General features: G+C 54.3%; 1 protein-coding gene across 1 annotated transcript; it reads right to left on the reverse strand.

Moving 5' to 3' along the window:
• Window positions 1–361: 361 nt before the first annotated feature.
• On the reverse strand, window positions 362–17849 carry PTTG1IP (PTTG1 interacting protein). Its single transcript, XM_070795887.1, has 6 exons — window positions 17578–17849; window positions 9979–10031; window positions 7984–8092; window positions 4587–4758; window positions 3866–3912; window positions 362–2076 (listed from the first exon to the last, which is right to left on the reverse strand). The coding sequence occupies exons 1-6, from the start codon at window positions 17675–17677 to the stop codon at window positions 2030–2032; spliced, it is 528 nt and encodes a 175-aa protein (XP_070651988.1). The 5' UTR covers window positions 17678–17849; the 3' UTR covers window positions 362–2029.
• Between the last annotated feature and the right edge of the window lie 3457 nt (window positions 17850–21306).

Consider the following 21306-nt stretch of genomic DNA (forward strand, 5'->3'; position numbering starts at 1 on the left):
TATCACAGGGCTGAGCAGAGACATATGGCTTGTGCTCAAAAAAACCCCAACTAAGCAGCAGCTCACAAGATGGAGGGGCCCCGGGGAGGGGGAGGGAGTGGGGGACGAGGCCAGGTGTCTGCGCTGGCCACATGTCTGAAGCAGGGGAGCTGCAGCGGGAATGAACGCATCGCAAGGCAGGGCCTGGGGACCACTCACCTCGTGGTGTGGAGGCTCCCTACCGGCCTGGCGTTAGGAGCACGCTGCGTACTCGTGCCAATGGGTCCTGAAGCCCGTCTTAGACTCCAGCAGCCCTGCTGCCCTTGCTCCCCAAGCACTCACGTCCACAGCCCCCAGAAATGAAACACAAGGACGCAAGGCATAGTCAACAAAAGCATGTATTAATCAGCTGATTGGAAACTGGTTAAAGATTAAGGCACTCAGACTCGTGGTTTCCTTGAGGTTACAATCTCTGGCTGCTCTTGGTGCTGCTTCAGAAGAATGTGAGACTGCGGAGCTGCTCCCAGGAGGGCTCTGTGCTGTGTGGGAGGGTGGCACGTGCACCAGCAACCCCGCTCTAACAACCCGTTTTATCTACAACCCGGCTCTGCTTTCAGCTCAGCAGCCTCAAGTCAGGAAAGAGTGATTTTACATCCATACTATCAAGTTAATACAAAGTTCATTAAAGTCTACTACAAAGTTTATGAACAAACAGCATAAAGTAAAAATTTGCAGACTGTTATATTTAGGAATGTTTCATAATACTTTCATTGCTATCAAATGCCCAAGAAATCAGAGAAATAAGACAAAAGGACTTTGTTAAAGGTTGTTTCTGGTCTGTGAAATGTGAGGGTGGAACTGAGGTCAAACACAGATCCATGTGGCTAACCAGGCACATGTGGCCGTGTGACAATGCCCTCTGACCCCTGGATCCGCATGGACGCCCCTACCTATTGTGCACGTTCACCTTCCTTCCCAAAGCTCAATGTTTTTCTCGTTTAAAACAATCTGGCAACTAGGACTATTTTCAGATTTTTTTTAAGAAAGGCTGTTCACAGTGACTTCACCATCTGCTGTCCCTGCCAGGAAGTGCAAGGGCTACTGACTGCAGGCTCGCATCTTGATCTGGAAAAAAGGAACCCCAAGGGCGGCACCACCGCACCCAGCGCCCGTGAGAAGCCGCCTCTGTGGGCGATTCCCAGGACAGGCCGAGACAGACGACGGGCAGGGAGCTAGGGTCGGTGGACAAGCGGAACAGCCGCCAGTGCCTATGTGTGGAGATCCCATCGGCAGCCCCTCCTCTCGAGGGAGGGCCTGTGGTCACCTGCAAGCCCTGAGTGACCACCAGAGACAGCAGGGAGGGTCTGACTCAGGAGACCCCGAGGCTGACGCTCAGTGGGGCTGAAGAGAAGGCAGGCAGAGCCTCAGGAGGCCCTCCCACCCCCAGGACACAATAGCACCTGACTGACGACTGCCTGACGACTGCCCATCGAAGGTTTTATAATTCAGATGAACACTAGAATATCTTGATGTACCGGTAAAGACACAAACTTGAAAAATCACCCCATAAGCAGTCTGAACTCTGACAATAAAGCTTTTTGGGAGAATCTTTTGGGTGGGAAAATAAAATCCAATAATAAAAAAAGGTTTACAGCTCAATGCTATTTGGTGTGGGTCAGGTCAGACTGCATCCTGGGCCCCGAGATGCAGGGGAAACGACAGGGGTTGGGGAAGTCCCAGGACGGACTGCACCGCTCTGCTTCCTGCACGTGGACCTCGTGGGCCTGGATGCAGGGCCGTCTGCACTGGCTCACAGACGAGCGGAGGCCTGAGGTGTGCCGCTTCCTCCCCAAGTGGACAACAGAACAACAGAGAAGCCCTGACAGCCTTCGTGTCTCAAGTGATTAAATACAGAAACGAGAGAAGAGGAAACAGAAGCTCCCAGGCCTCAGCCCGAGGCAGCTTCCTTCCCTAGGGCAGGAGGCGCACGGGCGGCGGGTCCCTGCTGACTACAGGCCTGGAGACTGCTCGCCGCGCCACCAAGTGCGTCTCAGTTGTTTTCGAATCTGGCATATGGGTTTTCTTCTTTAAACAAACCTGAAAACAAAACAAGCCTGATTAGAAATACACTCGGCCACAGGCAACAGGAGCCAGAAAACGGCACGTGAGGCTGTGTGTGAAGGTTTCCACAGAAGCCCGTATGAAGGTTTACTGAAGCCCCAAGGAAGACAGGTGTGCAAGGAGCTCAGACACTACCCTTCTGAGAAAGTCACACCACTGGCGACTTTAAAACCAAAGTGAAATTTATTGGAAACAATACTTCTAAGAAAAATAGGTCCTAAGCACAAAAGACTTGTTTGCTGATCCAGAAAGAAATAAGAAAGCAACTGTGTCATCCCTCTGTGGCTGGCTAAATTATATATAAGAAAACAAAAGCGCCATACTTGAGATGCTCTATATAAATCCTGATTAATTTTTAGAATTAAGATCACAGGCAGAAGGTGACTTATCAGTTCAAAAGTGAAGGAGCTAAACACTCGAAGACCAGGAGTTGCCTGTATGAGAAGCATCCTCTCCTCTTTAAACAGCTGGAGCCACTGCAAACCCTCCTCCCCGCAGGGCTTGGGGCGTGGGGGATAATGGGGCCAGGTGCGGGTAGAGGGAGGGTGCTGTGTGTCAGGGGAAGACAGTGAGCTCAGCTGGGGAGAAACGCACGGCTGGTTTGGGGTAGGGAACTGTCATGTGCCAAGTACAAGCAGTACTGTTAAGGTCCTGCTGGAAAAAATACCCAAACCAGCTCCTGGCGCTACTTCTAGTTTAGAGGGAAAAACAGACGGAAGCTGCCTTGTGAGAAGGAACCCAAAGGGGAGGGGGTTTCATCTGTGCTGTGTCTTGTGTGTCAATCAGGCTCAGCCCTAACCCCGCCCCAAATTCTTCCCGAGATCGAGGCTTTCCTTCCACAGTCCAGGCCATTCAGAGGGCTTCACACAAATGCGCACAAGTTAATTCCATCAGTGCAATTACAGGGCAACTGATCAGCTCCTTGAAAGGAATACAGGGAATCTCTGACTGCTCCAGAAAAGGCCTTGTGCAGGTTGGGCACAGGTCCAAGTGTGTGTGTGTGCTCGCATACACACGCATGCGAGCACACACCCACCTGTCTCTGTCTCTTATTTACATTAATTTTAATCAGATATCAAAAAGCTGAGTGTGTGTGTGCGTGTGTGTATGAGAGCACACACCCACCTTATTTACATTAATTTTAATCAGGGGTGTGTGTGTGTGTGTGTGTGTGTGTGTGTGTGTGTGCGCGCGTGCACACCCACCTGTCTCTTATTTCCATTAATTTTAATCAAATGTCAAAAAGCTCCTTTCTACAATTTCCAATTTCGTAGGAAACCAAGCGCAGAAAACACCAATGACCTTGGTGGTTTGCAAATCAGCACAGAACCAACTAAACACAGGAGCAGGGTCAATGCTCCTAACACCAAAGAAAACAGTCCCTCCATGGAAAACCTCGCCAAGCAAACACTGGAATAGAACAGGACACAGCTCCCAGGACAAGGCCTGAGTGTGGCCACTGCCGAGAGGGTGGGAAGTCAGGCCAGGAACAACTCCAGCATGAGGGTGGGGGACAAAGGGCCCCGCAGCTCAGGAGCTCCCCGACTGGAAGGCAAATCAGAGCAAAGGGGAAGGGAGGCAGCACTTCACAGGCACACAGGTGCCGGGAAGGCCAACGGATGCACAAACACTCGGGGGAACCAGTGGTCAACCGTGTGCTCCTGGAGAGCCACCGCACACACAGCAGAGACTGCCCGGCACTGAACGTGACCGGGAAGGCCGGGCCAGCCCCTGCCAACAGAAATGGGGAGCCCATTGCTCTTACCATATTTTTTTCTGATTTCATCATGTCTCAACTTCATCTCCACTCTCCTAAAACAGAGAAATCTGGTTTAGCACCAAACTACAGCGTAATTCTAACAGCTGTGCCTCTCACATCCTCTGGCCTGGAGCCAGACCGGGCAGGACAGCTTGGCTGTGGCCATCCCAACCAGGATGGGCAGGTGTTAAGCACGCACTCAAAGCTGCTTTGATGGCACATCATTCAACTCTTCCTTTCGATAAAACCAATTCCAGTGCCCCTTACTGTGATTTTAGAAAATGTTCTTTTCACATAAAAACAAATCAGCAAAGATCTTCTCCTTGGTTCTGAAGACAGTGGGGAGTACATGGGTCCTGGCCCCCAGCAGCCGCAGGCTGGCAGGTCAGCACCCCCAATCCTGGCCGTACTGCACACACTCGCCAAAGGGCTCCAGGACCAGGGACACATGGTCACCAGAGCACTGGCCACACAAGAGGCCCAGTTAGGCCTCAGACGGACAGGAGACCTAGTTAAATGCCTTCCTCCCGCTGAGCCTCTGCTGGCTCAGGACTGGACCACCCGCTAGAGGCCATGCCAGCCCAGCCCCCACACCCAGCTTCCCACCCTCCACACCACCCTGAGAAAACCCTGTGGGCACTCCATGTGGTCCTGCTCTTCAGACGTGGAGGAAGCTTGGGCAGCAGGAGCACCCCACCCTGCTGCCCCCAATCAGGCTGGGCCTCACCGCTCCTCCTGCCGGACCCGGCGCTCCTCGCGCTCCCGGATGGCCTTCTCCTCGCTCTTGTCTGGCCGTCGGCTCCGGCTCCTCCTGCAGCAGCAGCAGCAGCAGATGGCAACCCCCAGGAGGAGGGAGCCCCCGATCACCGACATGGCAATGATCAAGGCCTCGAAGTTCACTGCAAGTTCAAAGGCACAGAGTTAGGGCCTGACCGCTTCTGGCAGCACCCCTCCCTGTGGGGTCTCCAGAACCGGGGACGGCCCTCCTCGTGGGGTCTCCAGAACCGGGGATGCCCCTCCTCCTGGGGTCTCCAGAACCGGGGATGCCCCTCCTCCTGGGGTCTCCAGACCGAGGATGTCCCTCCCCAAAGGGTCTTCAGAATTGGGGACGGTCGTCCTCGTGGGGTCTCCAGAACCAGGAGCGCCCCTCCTTGTGGGGTCTCCAGAACCAGGGACGCCCCTCCTCATGGGGTCTCTAGAACTGGGGACACCCCTCCTAGTGAGGTCTGCAGAACTAGGAGCGCCCCTCCTTGTGGGGTCTCCAGAACCAGGGACGCCCCTCCTTGTGGGGTCTCCAGAACCGGGGATGTCCCTCCCCAAAGGGTTTCTAGAACTAGGGACGCTCCTCCCCCATGGGGTCTCCAGAACTAGGGACGCCCCTCCCCCACGGGGTCTCCAGAACCAGGGGTGTGGTGGCAATGCCCCACCTTCCTCCAGCCTGTTTCTGTGACTGAGTCACCAGTTTCCATCAACTTCAAGCAACAGGTAAGTTTCCTCACCACCTGATGCTGGAGAGATGTTTCCAACCTGAGGAAAGCTGACAAAACCAGGTAGACCGGCCCTGCTCTGACGACCTGAGTCAAAGGCCAGCAGGAGGCATGTCCGCCTGTGCAGGCCAAGGGCCCGCCAGAGCCACGGCCCAGGTCAAGGGACACCCAGGGGCTGCAAAGCGGCACTGCCGCCATCAGCTGACTGTGGTTTCCTGCCCAGACCTAACACAGTTAGGACAAATTCCAATTCTTCCCAGCTTCTCTTGAGGGTTTACAAATTAAAACCAGCCACTCAGTACTTTTCCACTTCATTCTCACACCAGAGCCTCTCAGAGGACAGCCTGGCACCGTCCAGTCAGCCCGGCCCCGCCCTGTACTCCTGGATGGTGGTGGGACCCTCCCAGGACAGCTTGCAGCACTGGGCTTGCCTCACAGAGCTGATCACCTTCGACCCTGCCAGTTTCTTGGCTGGCGGTGGGGGAGGCAGATGCCCACCGCCCCGGTGCCCCCACCCCAGAGCCACCTCAGGCTGCCAGCGTGACAGCACTGGCCATGAATCTTGTGGTTTTTTCTCCCCTGACCTATCCCGGAAGTGCCAGAAACACAAGAAATAGAAGTAACACAAGACCCTCGCAAGCAGAGGATGTAACTTTTGGATCAGAGAACTCCCAATCAATCAACTTTAGAAACCAGTCAGACTGAGAAGACCGTGGCCCTAAGACACACCTGCCCCCACCGGAGCCTTTCTTGTCAGCAGCTAGACCCAGTTATAAAGCAGAAACAGAAACCTCACCATGATGGGGAACAGGACGTATTAGACCTGAGCAGAGAGAGACCTGGTCCTGGACAAAGGGCCAAACGATAGAGACTTCGCTGTTCTCCAATTGAATGTATACACTTAAGGTTGTCACAGTCACAAGCCCATACGATTATGCCTAGAACTGAATAAGATGCCCCTACAGTCACCTCCAAGAACAGAAAGCACCTGCGGTGCAGGCCTGTGTGAGAGCGAGGCGTGCTGTGACCAGGTGAACCTGGAGTGTCTCCAGGGGCCCCTGCAAGGCTCCCCCAGATGAGATCCCAGCTCCCTGCCTGCCTGAGGATGAGCCCAAATCCAAACTGTGGGCACTCCACCCTCCTGTTACCACAAAGACTGCCCCCCAGCACCCCTCACCCAGTGCGAGCCTGCGTGGAGTGCAGAGCCCCCTCCCCAAACTGCCCAGAGCCAGATGTCCTGTGTCAGCCACACTCACAGCCCCAGGGCGGGAACCTCACGTCACAGAAAAGGACCGACCAAGGCCCCACCCTGCCTGAAGCAGCGTCCACTGGGGCGGCCACTTCTGAGAAACGTGTGGCCGACAGGCTAAACTGCTGGTGTGAGCCAGCAGTCTGCTCCTAAGGGCATGCCCAGAGCGGTGGGTAGCTGCGTTCAGCCCACACAGGAGCACATGGCAGCCCACATACAGCCCGATGTCCACCAGCGCGCCACAACAGCCGCCCGTGGGGTCCCAGGGGACAGGCAAGCACTGGATGTGGTCTGTGTCTTGCTGAGTGGCATTACCTGCAGGCTCCTGTGACAACCCACTGAGTACACAAGTGTGTGTATGTCTGTCCACACACGTGCATGCATGTGTGTTTGTCCTCTAGAGTACGAGTGTTTGCACACGCGTACGTGCATATGTGTGTGTGCCCTCTAGAATACGAGTGTCTGTACACACACACGTATGTGCACACACATGCATGTACTCTAGAGCTCAGGCCTGGAGGGGTGAGGGCTCAAGTGTGCACTGTGTTAGGAGTCACGCTTCCAACTGTTGAAAGCACTTTAACGGTTCAAGCCCAAGATGCCCACGGTTCCCTGGAGCCAGAGCCGTCCCTGCAGAACAGGTGAGAGGGAAGGTCCCGGGGAGACAGACACCAGGACGACACATACGCTGGCGAGGCCCAAGGAGCCTTTCCGGAGTGAGGGTGGCCAGGAGGGCAGCCAGCTGCGTGGACGTCAACAGGCACGTCTCCACGTGTACGTGCACACACACACACTCACACAGACACAAACTTCTGGGTCCCCGAGGTTTCAGCGGGTGAAATCAGAAGTGAGTTGTTCAGTTGAAGGCTGACAGATTCTGGGACAGAAATTGTTTAGAAAAAAGGTAACACAGAGAATAAATTGCAGATGAACCGAAAATGCAAACACACAAACAGACCATCACAACTCCCTGTGAGAGCATCAGCTCCTACAATCTGCAGCCAGGCGGGCCTCTGGAAGGCCCCAAGCCTGAGCCACTAAGCAAAGGATTAATAAGCCCAACTCATAAAAATGAGTTCCAGGTGGCAGCATGTACCACCCACCAACTGATATGGCCACTAGAAACCAGCCTGGGTCTCACCGAGTGCACGTCTCCCTAGGAGAAGCACCGCCACCCGGACAGGAGCTGACACCACCTGCATGGCCCTGGGATGTGGGGAGACGCCTGCAGAACAGAGGCCATGGCCGTCAAACCCGGGCCACCCCTTTCTCAGACACCAGCACTCTCACCGGCCATCCCCACTTCTGGCGTCTTCCCTTCATTGAGCACAACCAGAATGTTCAAAACGACACTGGTTTTGCAAGAAACAAAGAAAGTGGTGACTTACCCCAGCACACGCCCCAGCGTGCGGAGCTTAGCCGGCAGAGGGAGCTGGGCGGCAGGACTTTGGTCACTGGGTAGTCCAAGCACATCTTGTTCGCATTGCACCAAAGGCACTGGAAGAGGACGTCAGACGTCAGACGGGCCAGGGTCTGCCCTGCGCGGCCCCCACCACTGCTGTTCCCTCCTCAGCCCCCTCCCCAACACAGCAGCTCAACTCCACCCACCCACCAAGGCCCTCCTCACTCAAACCTCCTCCACCAGGCACCCACACGCCTCGTGGCTTCCTGCAGCACTGGCAGGAAGGCAGGCGCTCTGTGCTTCCCCACGTCCCTCACTGGAGGGTCCACATCCCCTGCAGGAGGGACCAAGCCAGGCAGTTGAGTGGTGTCCACCTAGGGTTATTACCCACTTGACCTCTACAACTCCACCGAGTGGTCCATTTTAAAGACAATGCAACTGAAGAGAAAGTGCTGCTAGTGAACCTGAAGCCATGTTGCCCGTGTCCCTGGAACACGTGGTGGGGACCTGGCTGGCACACCAGGCAGGGGCCTAGAGCCGGGCACGTGCTGGCTCAGATGGGAGGTTTGAGCCACCTAACAAGCCCACCCAGGTTGGAACATTGTGGGTATTTTTATGCTCAAAAGTAAAGATTTCACTAAGTTGTTTTTCTTACAGGTTTTAACAGGATAGAAAACAACGTTATTTTTCCATCCCAGGTTAGGGTGAGAGTCTGTTACCAAAAAAATGTCGCAATGAAACCTGGGGTCCCAGGACCACCGAGGCAGTGTACACTCTGGTGCCTCATGTTCAAAATGACAAACAGCAGCAAGGCCCTCTTCGTTTTTGCCATTTGAGGATTCCTTCCATTTCAGTGGTTCTTTCCTGAGTTAAAAATTGGGGGGAAATCCTCCATTTTAAAACCGTCAAGTTTTAAACATCTCATCTTCCATTCTTCCCCTGCAGTTTTACCAAGAGCCCCTGGAGCGCACTGCGCTAAGTTCTCCTCCACGGAAGTTCTGCCACCATCTCTCTCCTGTTTTTAGATAACGAGGTACAAGCACGCGGTGAACCACGCGGGCGCTGGCAGGCTGCAGGGGCCTATGGACCCTTCCAGCAGCTCCTGTGCTTCGAGGAGTCACACACTGAGGGCCTGGCTTTCCTCTGCACTCTTTATTCTTGGTTGCACTGGTCTTCACTGCTGTTCAGACGTTTTCTCTAGTTGCAGTGCGTGGGCTTCTCATTGTGGTGGCTTCTCTTGTCACAGAGCACAGGCTCCAGAGCACAGGCTCAGTCCTTACAGCGGAGGGACTTAGTTGCTCCGAGGCATATGGGATGTTCCCGGATCAGGGATCACACCCATGTCTCCTGCATTGAGCAGGTGGATTCTTCACCACTGAGCCACCAGGGAAGCCCTCCCCTGCCTGAGTTCAGAGCGGGAGTCAGGCCTTCAGAGGACGTGTGTACCCACTGTCATCTGGGCAAACCTAACCAGAGACGAGAAAGAACACGGGGAGCTCTGTCTCAAGGACCCCTCAGCAGGGGAGCTGACGCTCAGCACTGGGTAAGAATGGGGGGCTGGGAGGACCCCAGGCACGCCGGCCATGTCTCAGGGCCCATGTGTAGAACAGCCCAGCCCCTGTCCCAACAGGCCTGCAAGGTGGAATGACACCCAGGAAGCCCTGGACACAGGTCGACAGTCACAGACTAGGGGCTAAACATGTCCCCCCAACTTTCAAGCACCTGCCCTCACCCAACACCACACCTGCAGGCCCCAGGGCTCATATGCATTCATGGCCGTGAGCCAGGGGCTCAGGTTTGCTCTCAGGGGCTGAAGCAGCACGTTAATAACACTCAGTGGTGTGTGCAGCTCTCCTGACAGTTTAAATCGCCCAAGAAAAGCTGTTACTGACCGCCCTGAACCCCCTACCATGCACACGGCCCCTGGAGTCAGAGCTGGCCAGTGTGCTTCTGCATCATGCGCCGACCACATACCACTTACCGAGACGTTTTTCAGGCATTCTTCACAGGTTCTGCTTGTGTTCTGAGAGCAACCTGCAGGGAAAGAATGAACATCACTGAGAATCCTGCAGTGTCAACACCAGGAGGCCACAGCGAGTCATGCTCAGAACCTGGAGGGGGACACCCAGCCTTTAAGGTGCACAGCTGAGCCTCTGTAAGTGGAATCCTGTGGGGACATGCCAGCAGCGGGCGTGGTCCTGACCCCAGGGGTCTCCCGGGAGACGGTCACCTGCTTCTTGCCTGGGCACCAATGACCAGCTCCTCAGCAGACACTCTGGAGCCGAAGACCACAGCAGCTCCAGGCTGGGCTTGAGCCAGGCCTCAGCCCCTGGCTGGTTCCTCAGGCAGGAGGGAGAAGCCGTTTCAACCCCGTGGAGCACCCTGCACACCCCCTGCCTCTTGGGCATCTTCACGAGACAACCACTACAGGAAGGACTCAAAGCTGAGCAGCTAACAGCTCTGGAACTCAAGCCAGTCAGGGGAGAGCTGGTGCACGAACAGACTCTCCAACCCACCATCAAGCAGCTGCTCTTCACCCCAGGCTGCCTGACATGTGCGCACACTCAGAAGAGGCCTGAGTACAACCCTCAGCTACTAGCAACGGCTCAGGAGTCACAGTCGGGTCCCACTCCCCACCCACCAGAACTGAGGATGTGAAACCGCGGTGAGGTCAGGGGCTCTCAGCATGTCAGCAGGTGCGCACAACGGCTCAGCCACTTGAAACAAACAGATGCTGTCCGGGAGCGCTTAACAGGAGGATTCCTACACACTGTTTCTCACAAGTCCTTTGATTATCTTCACGAGGAGCAGCACGCTGCTCCCAGGAACTGAAGTCATTGTGTGAGACAGGCTTGAATCTCCTTCAGTAAACATTCTCTTTACGACAAAACTGCTTAGTCTCGATCCCCTTTCTTGAGATATGGATCGTCTCCTGACCTTGTGACCATGATTAATCCCTTGTTCCCTTGGTAACAGCTGCTGTATGTTTGGTTTTCTGATCTTTACCATTGTTGAAAGAAGGATCTTGTACAACAGCCTATATATACTCACAGAAAGACCATTAAAGCACCTTTGCTCCATCAGAGCTTAGGTCCCCGTGTCGTTTTTGTTTCTCTCTCTCTCCCCGCCCTGGCTAATTCTCTGGAGTGTAGAGACCCGCCATGCTCACTCTCCTGCCCGGGCTTCTCAGACCCCCTCGAGAAGGTGCCCTGTGCCTTCACTCCCTCGAGAGGGCACCTGGTGCCTTAGTGAGTGATGCAAGCTCTGTGTCAAGAGCTTTACTGGTTATCTGCGTAAACCAGGGAATATCAGCCTCTTTCTCTCTTTCACTTTCTTATCGTCAACTCCGGACCACCAGGTTCCAGTCCATTAAAGGACCCCAACAAGATGCTCCTCCGAGACTCAGCAATTCCACTCTCAGTCTTGTGTGTCCCAGACACACCAAGACCCCCGTGCACAGGAGAGCTGACAGCAAACTTTACATATGGTAACAGCTGAGAGTTGAACACGGCCCAGGGGTCCAGGCACCATGCGTGCCCCTCGGCCTCCCTGCAGGTCTGGAGAGCTGCCAGGTGGCTCCTCCTGCCTAGTGGGAGCATGCTCCCCTCCCAGCACCACCTCCTCCTCACGTGCAGTGCCTGGGGGGCAGGGGACAGAGGTGACTGGGGAGTCCTGCAGTGGGACACTCTTCAGCCCCCAAAGAAGCAGGCCTGCATACAGATGACTACAGACCACGAGGGCCAGGAGAGGCCCCCACAAAGGCCCACAGCACAGGGTTCAGGACAGGTGAGACTCAACTGCGGGGGGCAGGTCGGACTGGGTGGGGCCCCGACTGCTGGAGATGCCTGTTCTGAGGCTGGAAAGAGGTCAGGGTCGAACAGGTGGAATGCACTCCATAGCACAGGTAGGTTCCTGCATCTCACTGCACAAAGAATGAATGGATCTAAGAGGAGAGGAACACTGAGCTCTTGGTAATGACGTGTGCAGGGAGGCGTGGGGGCGGGGGTGTCTGTAATTTCAGAATGTGACAAACCCCACAGTGGGCAGAGGAGTGGTCACCACCTGGGTCCCACAGCTCCCTGGACTTCCTGAGATTCTCATGATGAAATGTGAGGAAAGGGAGCTTTAGGTCTAAGTCACAATCTCATTCATAACGTTTGCTGACCAGGACCTGTACTAAACTGCTACCTGAGAGGGCTGGGGAGCGCTTCTCTTCAATAGTGTAGCTCTTGTACATCCCATTTTTAAAAATAAAAGCCCATTTCTGTCACAACATACCATTCTAAGGCAATCACTATTAAATAGCATCCTTCTCAGAGCCTCCAGTAGCGTGCTGTTAGCTTTGTGTTGAAGCTGATTTTAGACTACTTTGACACATTCAGCCCAGGAGGGCAGAGAAAGCTGACAGCCCCCAAACGCCTCTCACAGCAGGGCCGAGAGGGCAGGGTTGCCACAGGTGTTCGGAGCCCCCTTACCCACAGGCCTTGGATGGCAGGAGGGGGAGCCCTGCGGGGCTGCCGTGAGGACGGCTTCACTTGAAAGCTGAATTCTGAGTTCTGTCCACCAAGGAGCCTAGGGTAGATGATACTGTCCCCACTACAAGGCACCAGGCTCCGTGCAGGACAACAGCTGGCCCCACAACTGGGGCAGAGACGACACGTTACCTCAGACAGCCTGTTGCCTCCGAGAGTGCCACAAAGGCCCAGAAGCCAGTGTGTGTGTGTGTGTTGGGGCGGGGGGGGGGGGTCCTCCTTGCCAAACGGCACGACTTAAACATCAGAGTAATGGACTCTCGCCTCCTGAATGTTCATGATTTCACACCAGCATGGAATAAACAAAGAAGGACAACCAGCTGAGAGTCTCCATCGCAATGGACGCCAAGACCACCGAGCCATCTGCGGAGGGACAAGAGATTACACACGGTCTCAGAGCACCCCCACCCTGTTCAACTGCACTCAGGAAGACAAAAGGCACCCGAAGAGTGATAAAACGTATTGCCACGACGACCTATGACCACAAGACCACAGGACCAGTGGCAGAAGGTGCCTCCGAGGGTGCAGGAAGGACAGTTATCCAGTGGCTGAACGCTCCCCACACGCACTCGAATCAGATCGGAGGAAACTGACAGGACCGCAAAGAGGCCTCTGAGCCCAAGGACAGGCTGAGGGGCTGCCCCAGGGGAAGGCAGGCTAAGAGATACCACAGCCAACAGCAACACATGCGTGCCCGGGGTCAGCGGCCGGAGGACGCCACTGGGTAACTGGTGATCTGTGTGCACGAGGTGTGTGTTAAATCAAGTGTTCAGCAGCATCCTAATGGTCACCATGCAGACCTGACTGTCACGTGCTGCTGATATCTTCCTTCTTAGGAGATACACCCTGGCGAACTTAGGGCAAACGGCCACATCACAACTTGCTCTCATTGGTTTGGGTAATCCAACTTTCCCGGCGGTCCAATGGATAGGACTTTGCACTTTCACTGCAGTGGCCTGGGTTCAGTCCCTGGTCAGGGAAGTACAGTCCCACAAGCCATGTCACACAGCCAAAATAAGCCATCCCAGGCAGACACAGACAGGAAGGCAGAGTACACATGGCCAAGGCTGCAAGAACAGACAGGGATTCTGGAGTTCACCGCATCATCTTTCCTTCAACTTTCTCTGCAGCTCTGAACTTTTTCTAATAAAGCGCTGGGCAGGGAGGCACGGTAGGGATCTATCTGCATGACACTCTCATCTGCATATCCACTCTCGATTCCTTCTGAAAAACTGAAGCAAGCCTGCACTTCCTTGTCGTCAATCTTAACAGCAGCCAAGACAGAAACAGTAATAAAGCACAGGAATTCTTCATGGAGAATTTCCAATGCAGAAGCCTGTGTGACAACTGGTCCTGCAGGAACTAGCAAACCCGTCCAGCCCAGCGTCTCCAGGTCACGGGCCAACACAAGTCAACAGAGAGGCCAGGAGCAGCAGGCTAAGGGGACTGCCTCGCCCTGCTGCTCCTAGCATGGCCTGGAACCACCGGGCAGGTTCTCGGTGCAGAAACACCAACGTTACACAGCCCTCACAAAGTCAGCACAAAGCCCTTGAAAACACCAGGGCACAGTAAGAAAGGGAAACATGTTAACTATTTACATCTGATTCAGAGACCAGGCACTCTTGGTCATTCAGGGCATTTTCTCTCATCACAGAAACAGGAAATCTGGAGCCAAAAAGCCCGCCCAAGATCCCAAGCTTGAAGGGGCAATGTCGCTGAGGCCGGGCTCTCCAGCTTGGACTCTGAGCCACTGACTAGAGAACTTTAAGTCTTGTGCTCTCAGGAAAACTAAACTAAAGAAAAAGGGTTCTCAAGACATACCAGCCATGATACATGTGATTTCTTTCCTACAGTTTCAGGTGAATCCTGCTTAACCATGGAAGAACACACACTACGTGTATGAAGAGGCATGTTTTCTAACAACAAGGAAACAAGTAAGCATATTGCCTGTGGAACATAACAGACCAGAGGGCTGCATTTGGCCATGCCGGCGGCAGTGGAAGGTCCCCAGAATCAGGCACTGTGGCCATGGCGCAGGGCAAAAGGACACGGGGGCAGGGGGTGCTGTGGCTGTCACCTTCCCAGGAGAAGTGCGGCGGCAAGTTCATGTAGACAGAAAGTCCTGGCTGTCTTACCACCTCGGCAGAAAAGGGGGAAGGAGAGTACAGAGCAAGGCAAAGGCTCAGACCCATGCACACACCCATTGCCCTGTGACCTGCTTGGGAGCCCCCCGTTTTCAGCAACAGGACCGCAGTGCTGCTGGACTGAAAGCGTGCTGAAGGAGCCCCACCTCCACCCCCACAGCTCCTCTGGACCCCTGTTTAGGACAACAGCCTGAGGTCCTTTCAGGGGTGGCCTTCCCTCCAAAGTAAAGATGAAACTCAGCTGGAGTCTGACCCCATACACAATTAAAGTGGGGTCCAAAGCCCATGAAACTTCTTCAATGAATTTCTCTCCAAAGCTCTTCAACACCTTGTGGGTTCCTGATGCCTCCCTTCTACCCAAGTGCACAGCAGAGAAGACATGGCTGGTTCTGGATTGCTGTGATGGTCTTTGAGTTCACACACCTGTGGTGCTTAATATTGTCCGTCAATTGTCTGCGCTAAGGGATGCCAAGAGAGCTGGTAAAACACCGTTTCTCTTTTCCTTTTTACGAAGATTTTTTTCTTCTTCTTGGCCATGCCTCATGGCTTGCAGGATCTTAGTTCTCCGAGCAGGGATGGAACCGGGGCCCCTAGCAGTGGAAGCACCGAGTCCTAACCACTTGACTGCCAGGTAATTCCCAAAAACACTTCTGGTAGTATCTGTGAAAGTGTTTCCAGAAGAGATTAGCATCTGAACGGGTGGACAGATGAAAGCACTGGCCCTCTCCAGGGAGGTGGGCATCTCCCAATCCACTGAGGCCCTGACAGAACAAACTGCAAGGCAGCACGAATCTGCCGTGTGATCTGAGATGTCATCTCCCCTTGCCAGTGAGGCTTAGACTGCGCCGTGACTCCCTGGCTCCCTGCTGCCTGGCCTTGAGGTGTGGACTAGACCACACGCCAGGTCTCCCTGGTTGAGCAGACAGCGGCTCGTGGGGCTCCTCAGCCTCACGGTCCTGTGAGCCAGTCTGTCATGTGAAGTGAAGTCCCTCAGTCGTGTCCGACTCTTTGTGACCCCATGGACTGTAGCCCACCAGGCTCCTCCATCCATGGAATTTTCTAGGCAAGAGTACTGGAGTGGGTTGCCATTTCCTTCTCCAGAGGATCTTCCCAACCCAGGGATCGAACCCGGTCTCCTACATTGCAGGCAGATGCTTTATGGTCTGAGCCAAATAACTCTACATATATCCTGCTGGTTCTGTTTCTTTAGGGTAATTTTTCCTGACTAATACGCACAGCATCCTTGCAAGGAATGCAAAGTATCATAGATGGTGTAGTCACATTCCTATGGCATGACAAGCAGTCAAACCACACAGCAAGCCCAGCCTCTGTGGGAAAGGGGCACCTCAGTGCTCAGTGTGGCTAGAAAAACTGCGGCCTTTCTCCTGAAATACTACGCCTGGTTTCATTCCCAAACTGTCACAGGACCCGCCCACTCAGCTCACAGGGGTCTCTGGTGGCTTCAGAAGTCCAGGGCCAAGCCAGCATGAAAGGCAAGCAGCCAAACACACAGGGGGCGTTTCCTGACACACCTACTCTAACAATGCAAGAGCGCAGGCCCTTCAGCCACCCAGGAGAGACTCTTGGGTGATAGCAGATTTGGTTCTCATCCAGCCTGTTTAGTAAAAAGCACTCCCAGGTCAAACAGACCAGCTCACAGGGCTCCTTGGACCCATGGTCGTGGGAGCCAGGTCTTCGTAACAACACTTTCTCTACAGCTACATATATCCTGTTGTGCTGAAAGTTCACATTTGTGCTGAAAAGTCAATTTCAACCAGAAGTTCCCTATTCTGTGCAACTCCACTGCTGCACTGACAGATAATGTCACAAGTGTGCACACAAGTATGTTTAGAAGGAGAATGAAGAGACTCACGCAGTGCTGCACGCAGACACCCGCTCAGGCCACATAGAGGAAAGGTGCCTTGCAGTGCTACAGAGTTGATGCAACTACAGCTGACCAGAGCTGAGAAACGCCCTGGCCCCTCAGGCTGGCCCAGGTGGGTGAGGTCACCAGCCAGAGGCTCTGTTTTCCACACTGGTGATTACCCACCCCCCCCCACCCCTTGCACGCCACACACAGCTCCCCCATCAAACCCTCCAAGATCTCCACCCACCTGCAGACCACCCACAGGACGCTGCCCTCCAGCAGCCCCTTTTCTGGAGCTTCTGAGCTCTTAGGTCATGCACTCTCCTCACCCCGCTATCTGCTATTTCCAGGTCAGGCAGCCCAGGAACTCAGCGCCTCCATCAGCCAGTCACCATGTAGGCTCAGCACCAGGCACAGGTGGTTACTGAGAAGTGGTGGGATAAACAAAGAGGGCCACCCAACCTACCCAAGTAGGGAAGGTCTGGAGAGCCTAGAATCTGCCCCAGCAGGGCAGGCCAAGTTCAAGCACTGGCCGCTGACCCTGGAGCTCCTCAGAGGGGTCTACTCTGCACAGTGGGCGTCGGTGGAAGGGCTGCACACAGGTCTCCTCGAGGGGAGCAAAGCCCCCCAACACACCAGCCGTGCCCACACAAGGGCCAGGCCCCTGGACTCCAGCCGCTGACCTGCTGTGGGTCAGGCAAGCTCTCCAGCTCTGCTTCTGACCCCGGGTCCACACTCGACAGCTCTTTCCCAGGGTAGCGGGGACATTAAAGAGGGGACAGCGCTCTCGGCCAGGCCGCCCCCGCGGTCCCGGACCACCCCGAATGCTGAGCCAGGACAAAGGGCCGGCCCAGGCCACCAACGGACACTCGGGTGGCCCCCGGCCGTCCCCGAAAACCGCGCGGGCCTGGAGCATCCACCCCGGGCGGCTGCGACCCCCTGCCCTCCGCACTCCTTGACCCCGACCCTGCTCCCCCTGTCCTCACCTCGCCCGGTCCCCTCGACCCCTTGACCCTGTGCCCCCCGACCGCCCTCACCCTGGGCGGCGGCCGCCGGGAGGAGCAGCAGGAACAGCGCAGCGCTGCCGAGTGTCGGTCCCCAGCGCGGCGTCGGCCCGCGGACTCCGCTGGACGCCATGGTCGCTGCAGCCTTGACGGTCGATCGTTGGCTCCTTCGTCGTCTGGACTAGCCACACCTCGGACCCAGGCCAGGCGCCTTCGCCCGGAAGAGCAGCACGCCGGAAGTGGGCGGGGCGACGGCCAAGCAACAGGGGCCCAGCCCATCGCCCTCCGGCCTGCTCCCAGCCGTTCGTGATCCCGCCTCCCGGTGCGCGGCTTAGTGCGCCTGCGCAGCAGGAAAGCGGCAGGCCGCAGGATCCGTGTGACCCAGTGCGCCTGCGCGACATCAAGGGCCTGTTCGGCTGCGGCGCCCCCGCGGCCTTGGCCCACAAGGGGTGCAGCAGCTTTCCAGGAGTCAGGAAGTGGCGCCGCTTCCTGGATTGGTCTCGCAGGAGGTGCAGAACCAGTGCGCTAGGCCCCCATTCCCGCCCCGACACCCAGATCCTCGCATGCCCCTCACCTCCCCGGAGCTCGGCCGCGGCTGGCTCTCTCCTGGGAGGTCTGCAGGCTGCAGCTCCGGCCCCGACGGCCTCAAGAAACGATAAAAAAAAATATGTATTGCAAGAGTCCAGTTGCTTTCTTGTGTTTGATTGTGTTCGAAAAAGTACAATGTGGCTTCGGGGATGGTACAGGGAAGCCAGAGACCCATCTCCTAAGCTTCCGGGGTCCCTGACTTGTGGCTTCCTGGACTAGTCTGGTAAGACCACCTCCCCTGGTAGAAGCAGTGCTGAGATCAGGGGTGGAGCTTCTGTCACGGGGTGGAGTGGGGGGTGTGTGGGGTAGGGTCTCTGTGAAAGAAAGAAAGTGAAAAGTCGCTTAGTCGTGTCTGATTGTTTGCCACCCCATGGACTCTAGTCCACGGAATTCTCCAGGCCTGAATACTGGAGTGAGTTCAGTTCAGTGTAGTCGCTCAGTCGTGTCCGACTCTTTGCTACCCCATGAATTGCAGCACGCCAGGCCTCCCTGTCCATCACCAACTCCCGGAGTTCATCCAAACTCTTGTTCATCGAGTCGGTGATGCCATCCAGCCATCTCATCCTCTGTCGTCCCCTTCTCCTCCTGCCCCTAATCCCTCCCAGCATCAGAGTCTTTTCCAATGAGTCAACTCTTCTCATGAGGTGGCCAAAGTATTGGAGTTTCAGCTTTAGCATAAGTCCTTCCAATGAACACCCAGGACTGATCTCCTTTAGAATGGACTGGTTGGATCTTCTTGCAGTCCAAGGGACTCTCAAGAGTCTTCTCCAACACCGCAGTTCAAAAGCATCAGTTCTTCGACTGGCTAGCTGTTCCCTTCTCCAGGGGATCTTCCCAACCTAGGGATTGAACCCAGGCCTCCCACACTGCGGGCGGATTCTTTACCAGCTGAGTCACCAGGCTAGCCTAAGAATACTGGAGTGGGTAGTCTATCCCTTCTCCAGCAGCTCTTCCCATCCCAGGGATTGAACCAGGGGTCTCCTGCATTGCAGGCAGATTCTTTACCAGCTGAGCTACCAGGGAAGCCCAGGGTCTCTGTGATCTTTGATCCAATTCAGGATCCAAGCATAGCTTACTGGGTCGTCTTCCACCACTGTCCCACACCTACCTCAACCCTGACTATTGCTGTGAAATCTGGGGCAGGGGCTTTGTAGTCCAGCTTGGAATCTAGCTGACACTGGGGAAATAGGTGGGATGCAGACAGATGGCCTGCTAGCATTTGAAGCAGGGTATATCTGTTTCCTGCCAAAGACTAAAATGGAGCCAGGAAGGAGGGAGCGCTGAGTTTTAGCCACTAGACCACCAGGGACAGCAACCAGTGACAGGGCCCTCGACCAGCAGCTGTGTAAAAGGAATTTCCACATAGAAACAGAAAATAGTGAAACAAGTCTTTATTAGAAGGAGAAAGAGTATGTGTGGATGGACACACAGGCAGGCTCAGAAGGAGATCTGTGGCCTTGAGGTAGCTTAAATCACTTTTATGAGTGTTTCTTCCTGAATTTCCTTTAGCCAATCATCTCGCTTTGCCTGCTGCTGAGTCCATATTGGGTTTACCTCAGGGTGCTCCCATGTGTGCACACCTCTTAACCAAAATGGATTCCAGCAAAGAGGCCTGTGGGTAGGTTGACATCACGTGCTATGGGTGGCACCCCCTCCCTTTTTGACCTCCACCGAGCCTTTCTGTACATGTCTAGTGGGAGAGTTCTTAACTTCGAGAATGAGGAATATGTGATCATTTATCTTGTCCTCCATCATCCTGCTGTTTTGCCAAAAGCTTCAACTTCCATTTCAGGTTCAAAGGATTTGTCAACCAAAGAAACTCGTTATACACAAATAAACAAATTAAATATTTATTATCTAACTTACTTTCAATATACTGTTGAATGAAAAGATGCACAATGTGAAAGTTATGAATTAAGTTTTATTTGGGGTAAAATGAGGACTATAGCCTAGAAGACAGCACCTCAGATAGCTCTGAGAGACTGCTCCAAAGACGTAGTTGGGGAAGGTCAGTACATAAGATTTTGGTGAATGAGGAGTTCAGTGCAGTCAAGTGCTTACTTTACAAAAGGTTTTCTACTAGGCACGAGGAGCCAATGTCACCATGAAGGGATTCAGTGCTTTTCTAAATATGAAGAGAGTCAAGGACTGGGATCATGAAATCAGTTTCTGGAAATACCTCACTATCTAAAGACCTGTTCCATCAATTTCCCTGGAGCCAGAGTGCCTCACTCTCCACTGTAATACCCTTCAGAGGGTGTTGAAGGTCAGCAGCTGCAGCAGCACAGGGTTCAATCTCTGCAGAGGTGGATGGCAAATGCCCTCATTGTTATCGTTGTTGCTCAGTTATGGCAAATGTTCTTGGCAAGTGCCAATTTGTAATTGACAGGGCTGTCTCATGGTCATGCTGCTGTTGCTGCTGCTAAGTCGCATCAGTCGTGTCCAACTCTGTGTGACCCCAAGACGGCAGCCCACCAGGCTCCTCTGTCCCTGGGATTCTCCAGGCAAGAACACTGGAGTGGGTTGCCATTGCCTTCTCCAATGCATGAAAGTGAAAATGGAAAGTGAAGTTGGCCAGTCGTGCCCAACTCTTCTCAACCCCATGGACTGCAGCCCACCAGGCTCCTCCATCCATGGAATTCTCCAGGCCAGAGTACTGGAGTGGGTTGCCATTGCCTTCTCCTTCTCATGGTCATAAATTGGACCATACTTTGGGAGGGATTTCATGATCATTTCACCCCCACGTTGCTAGGAAGCCTCATTCCTAGTTCTGGAGAAGATTTTGCTGACAGGCCACTCAATGTGCTTTTACTGGACTAGGTCTTAATAGTCAAAGATCTCTGAACACCTGTCTTCTAGTTATGGTCCAGGAAAGTATACCTTCTCTGCATCTTCCCATATTACGAGTTACCCTATTATAATCACTGATCACATATGTGAACCGTGAACTTCCAGATGTTCAAGCTGGTTTTAGAAAAGGCAGAGGAACCAGAGATCAAATTACCAACATCTGCTGGATCATCGAAAAACCAAGAGAGTTCCCGAAAAACATCTATTTCTGCTTTACTGACTATGCCAAAGCCTTTGACTATGTGGATCACAATAAACTGTGGAAAAGTCTTCAAGAGATGGGAATACCAGACCACCTGACCTGCCTCTTGAGAAACCTGTATG

Source organism: Bos indicus, chromosome 1, assembly GCF_029378745.1.
Source record: "Bos indicus isolate NIAB-ARS_2022 breed Sahiwal x Tharparkar chromosome 1, NIAB-ARS_B.indTharparkar_mat_pri_1.0, whole genome shotgun sequence".
Lineage (NCBI taxonomy): Eukaryota > Metazoa > Chordata > Mammalia > Artiodactyla > Bovidae > Bos > Bos indicus.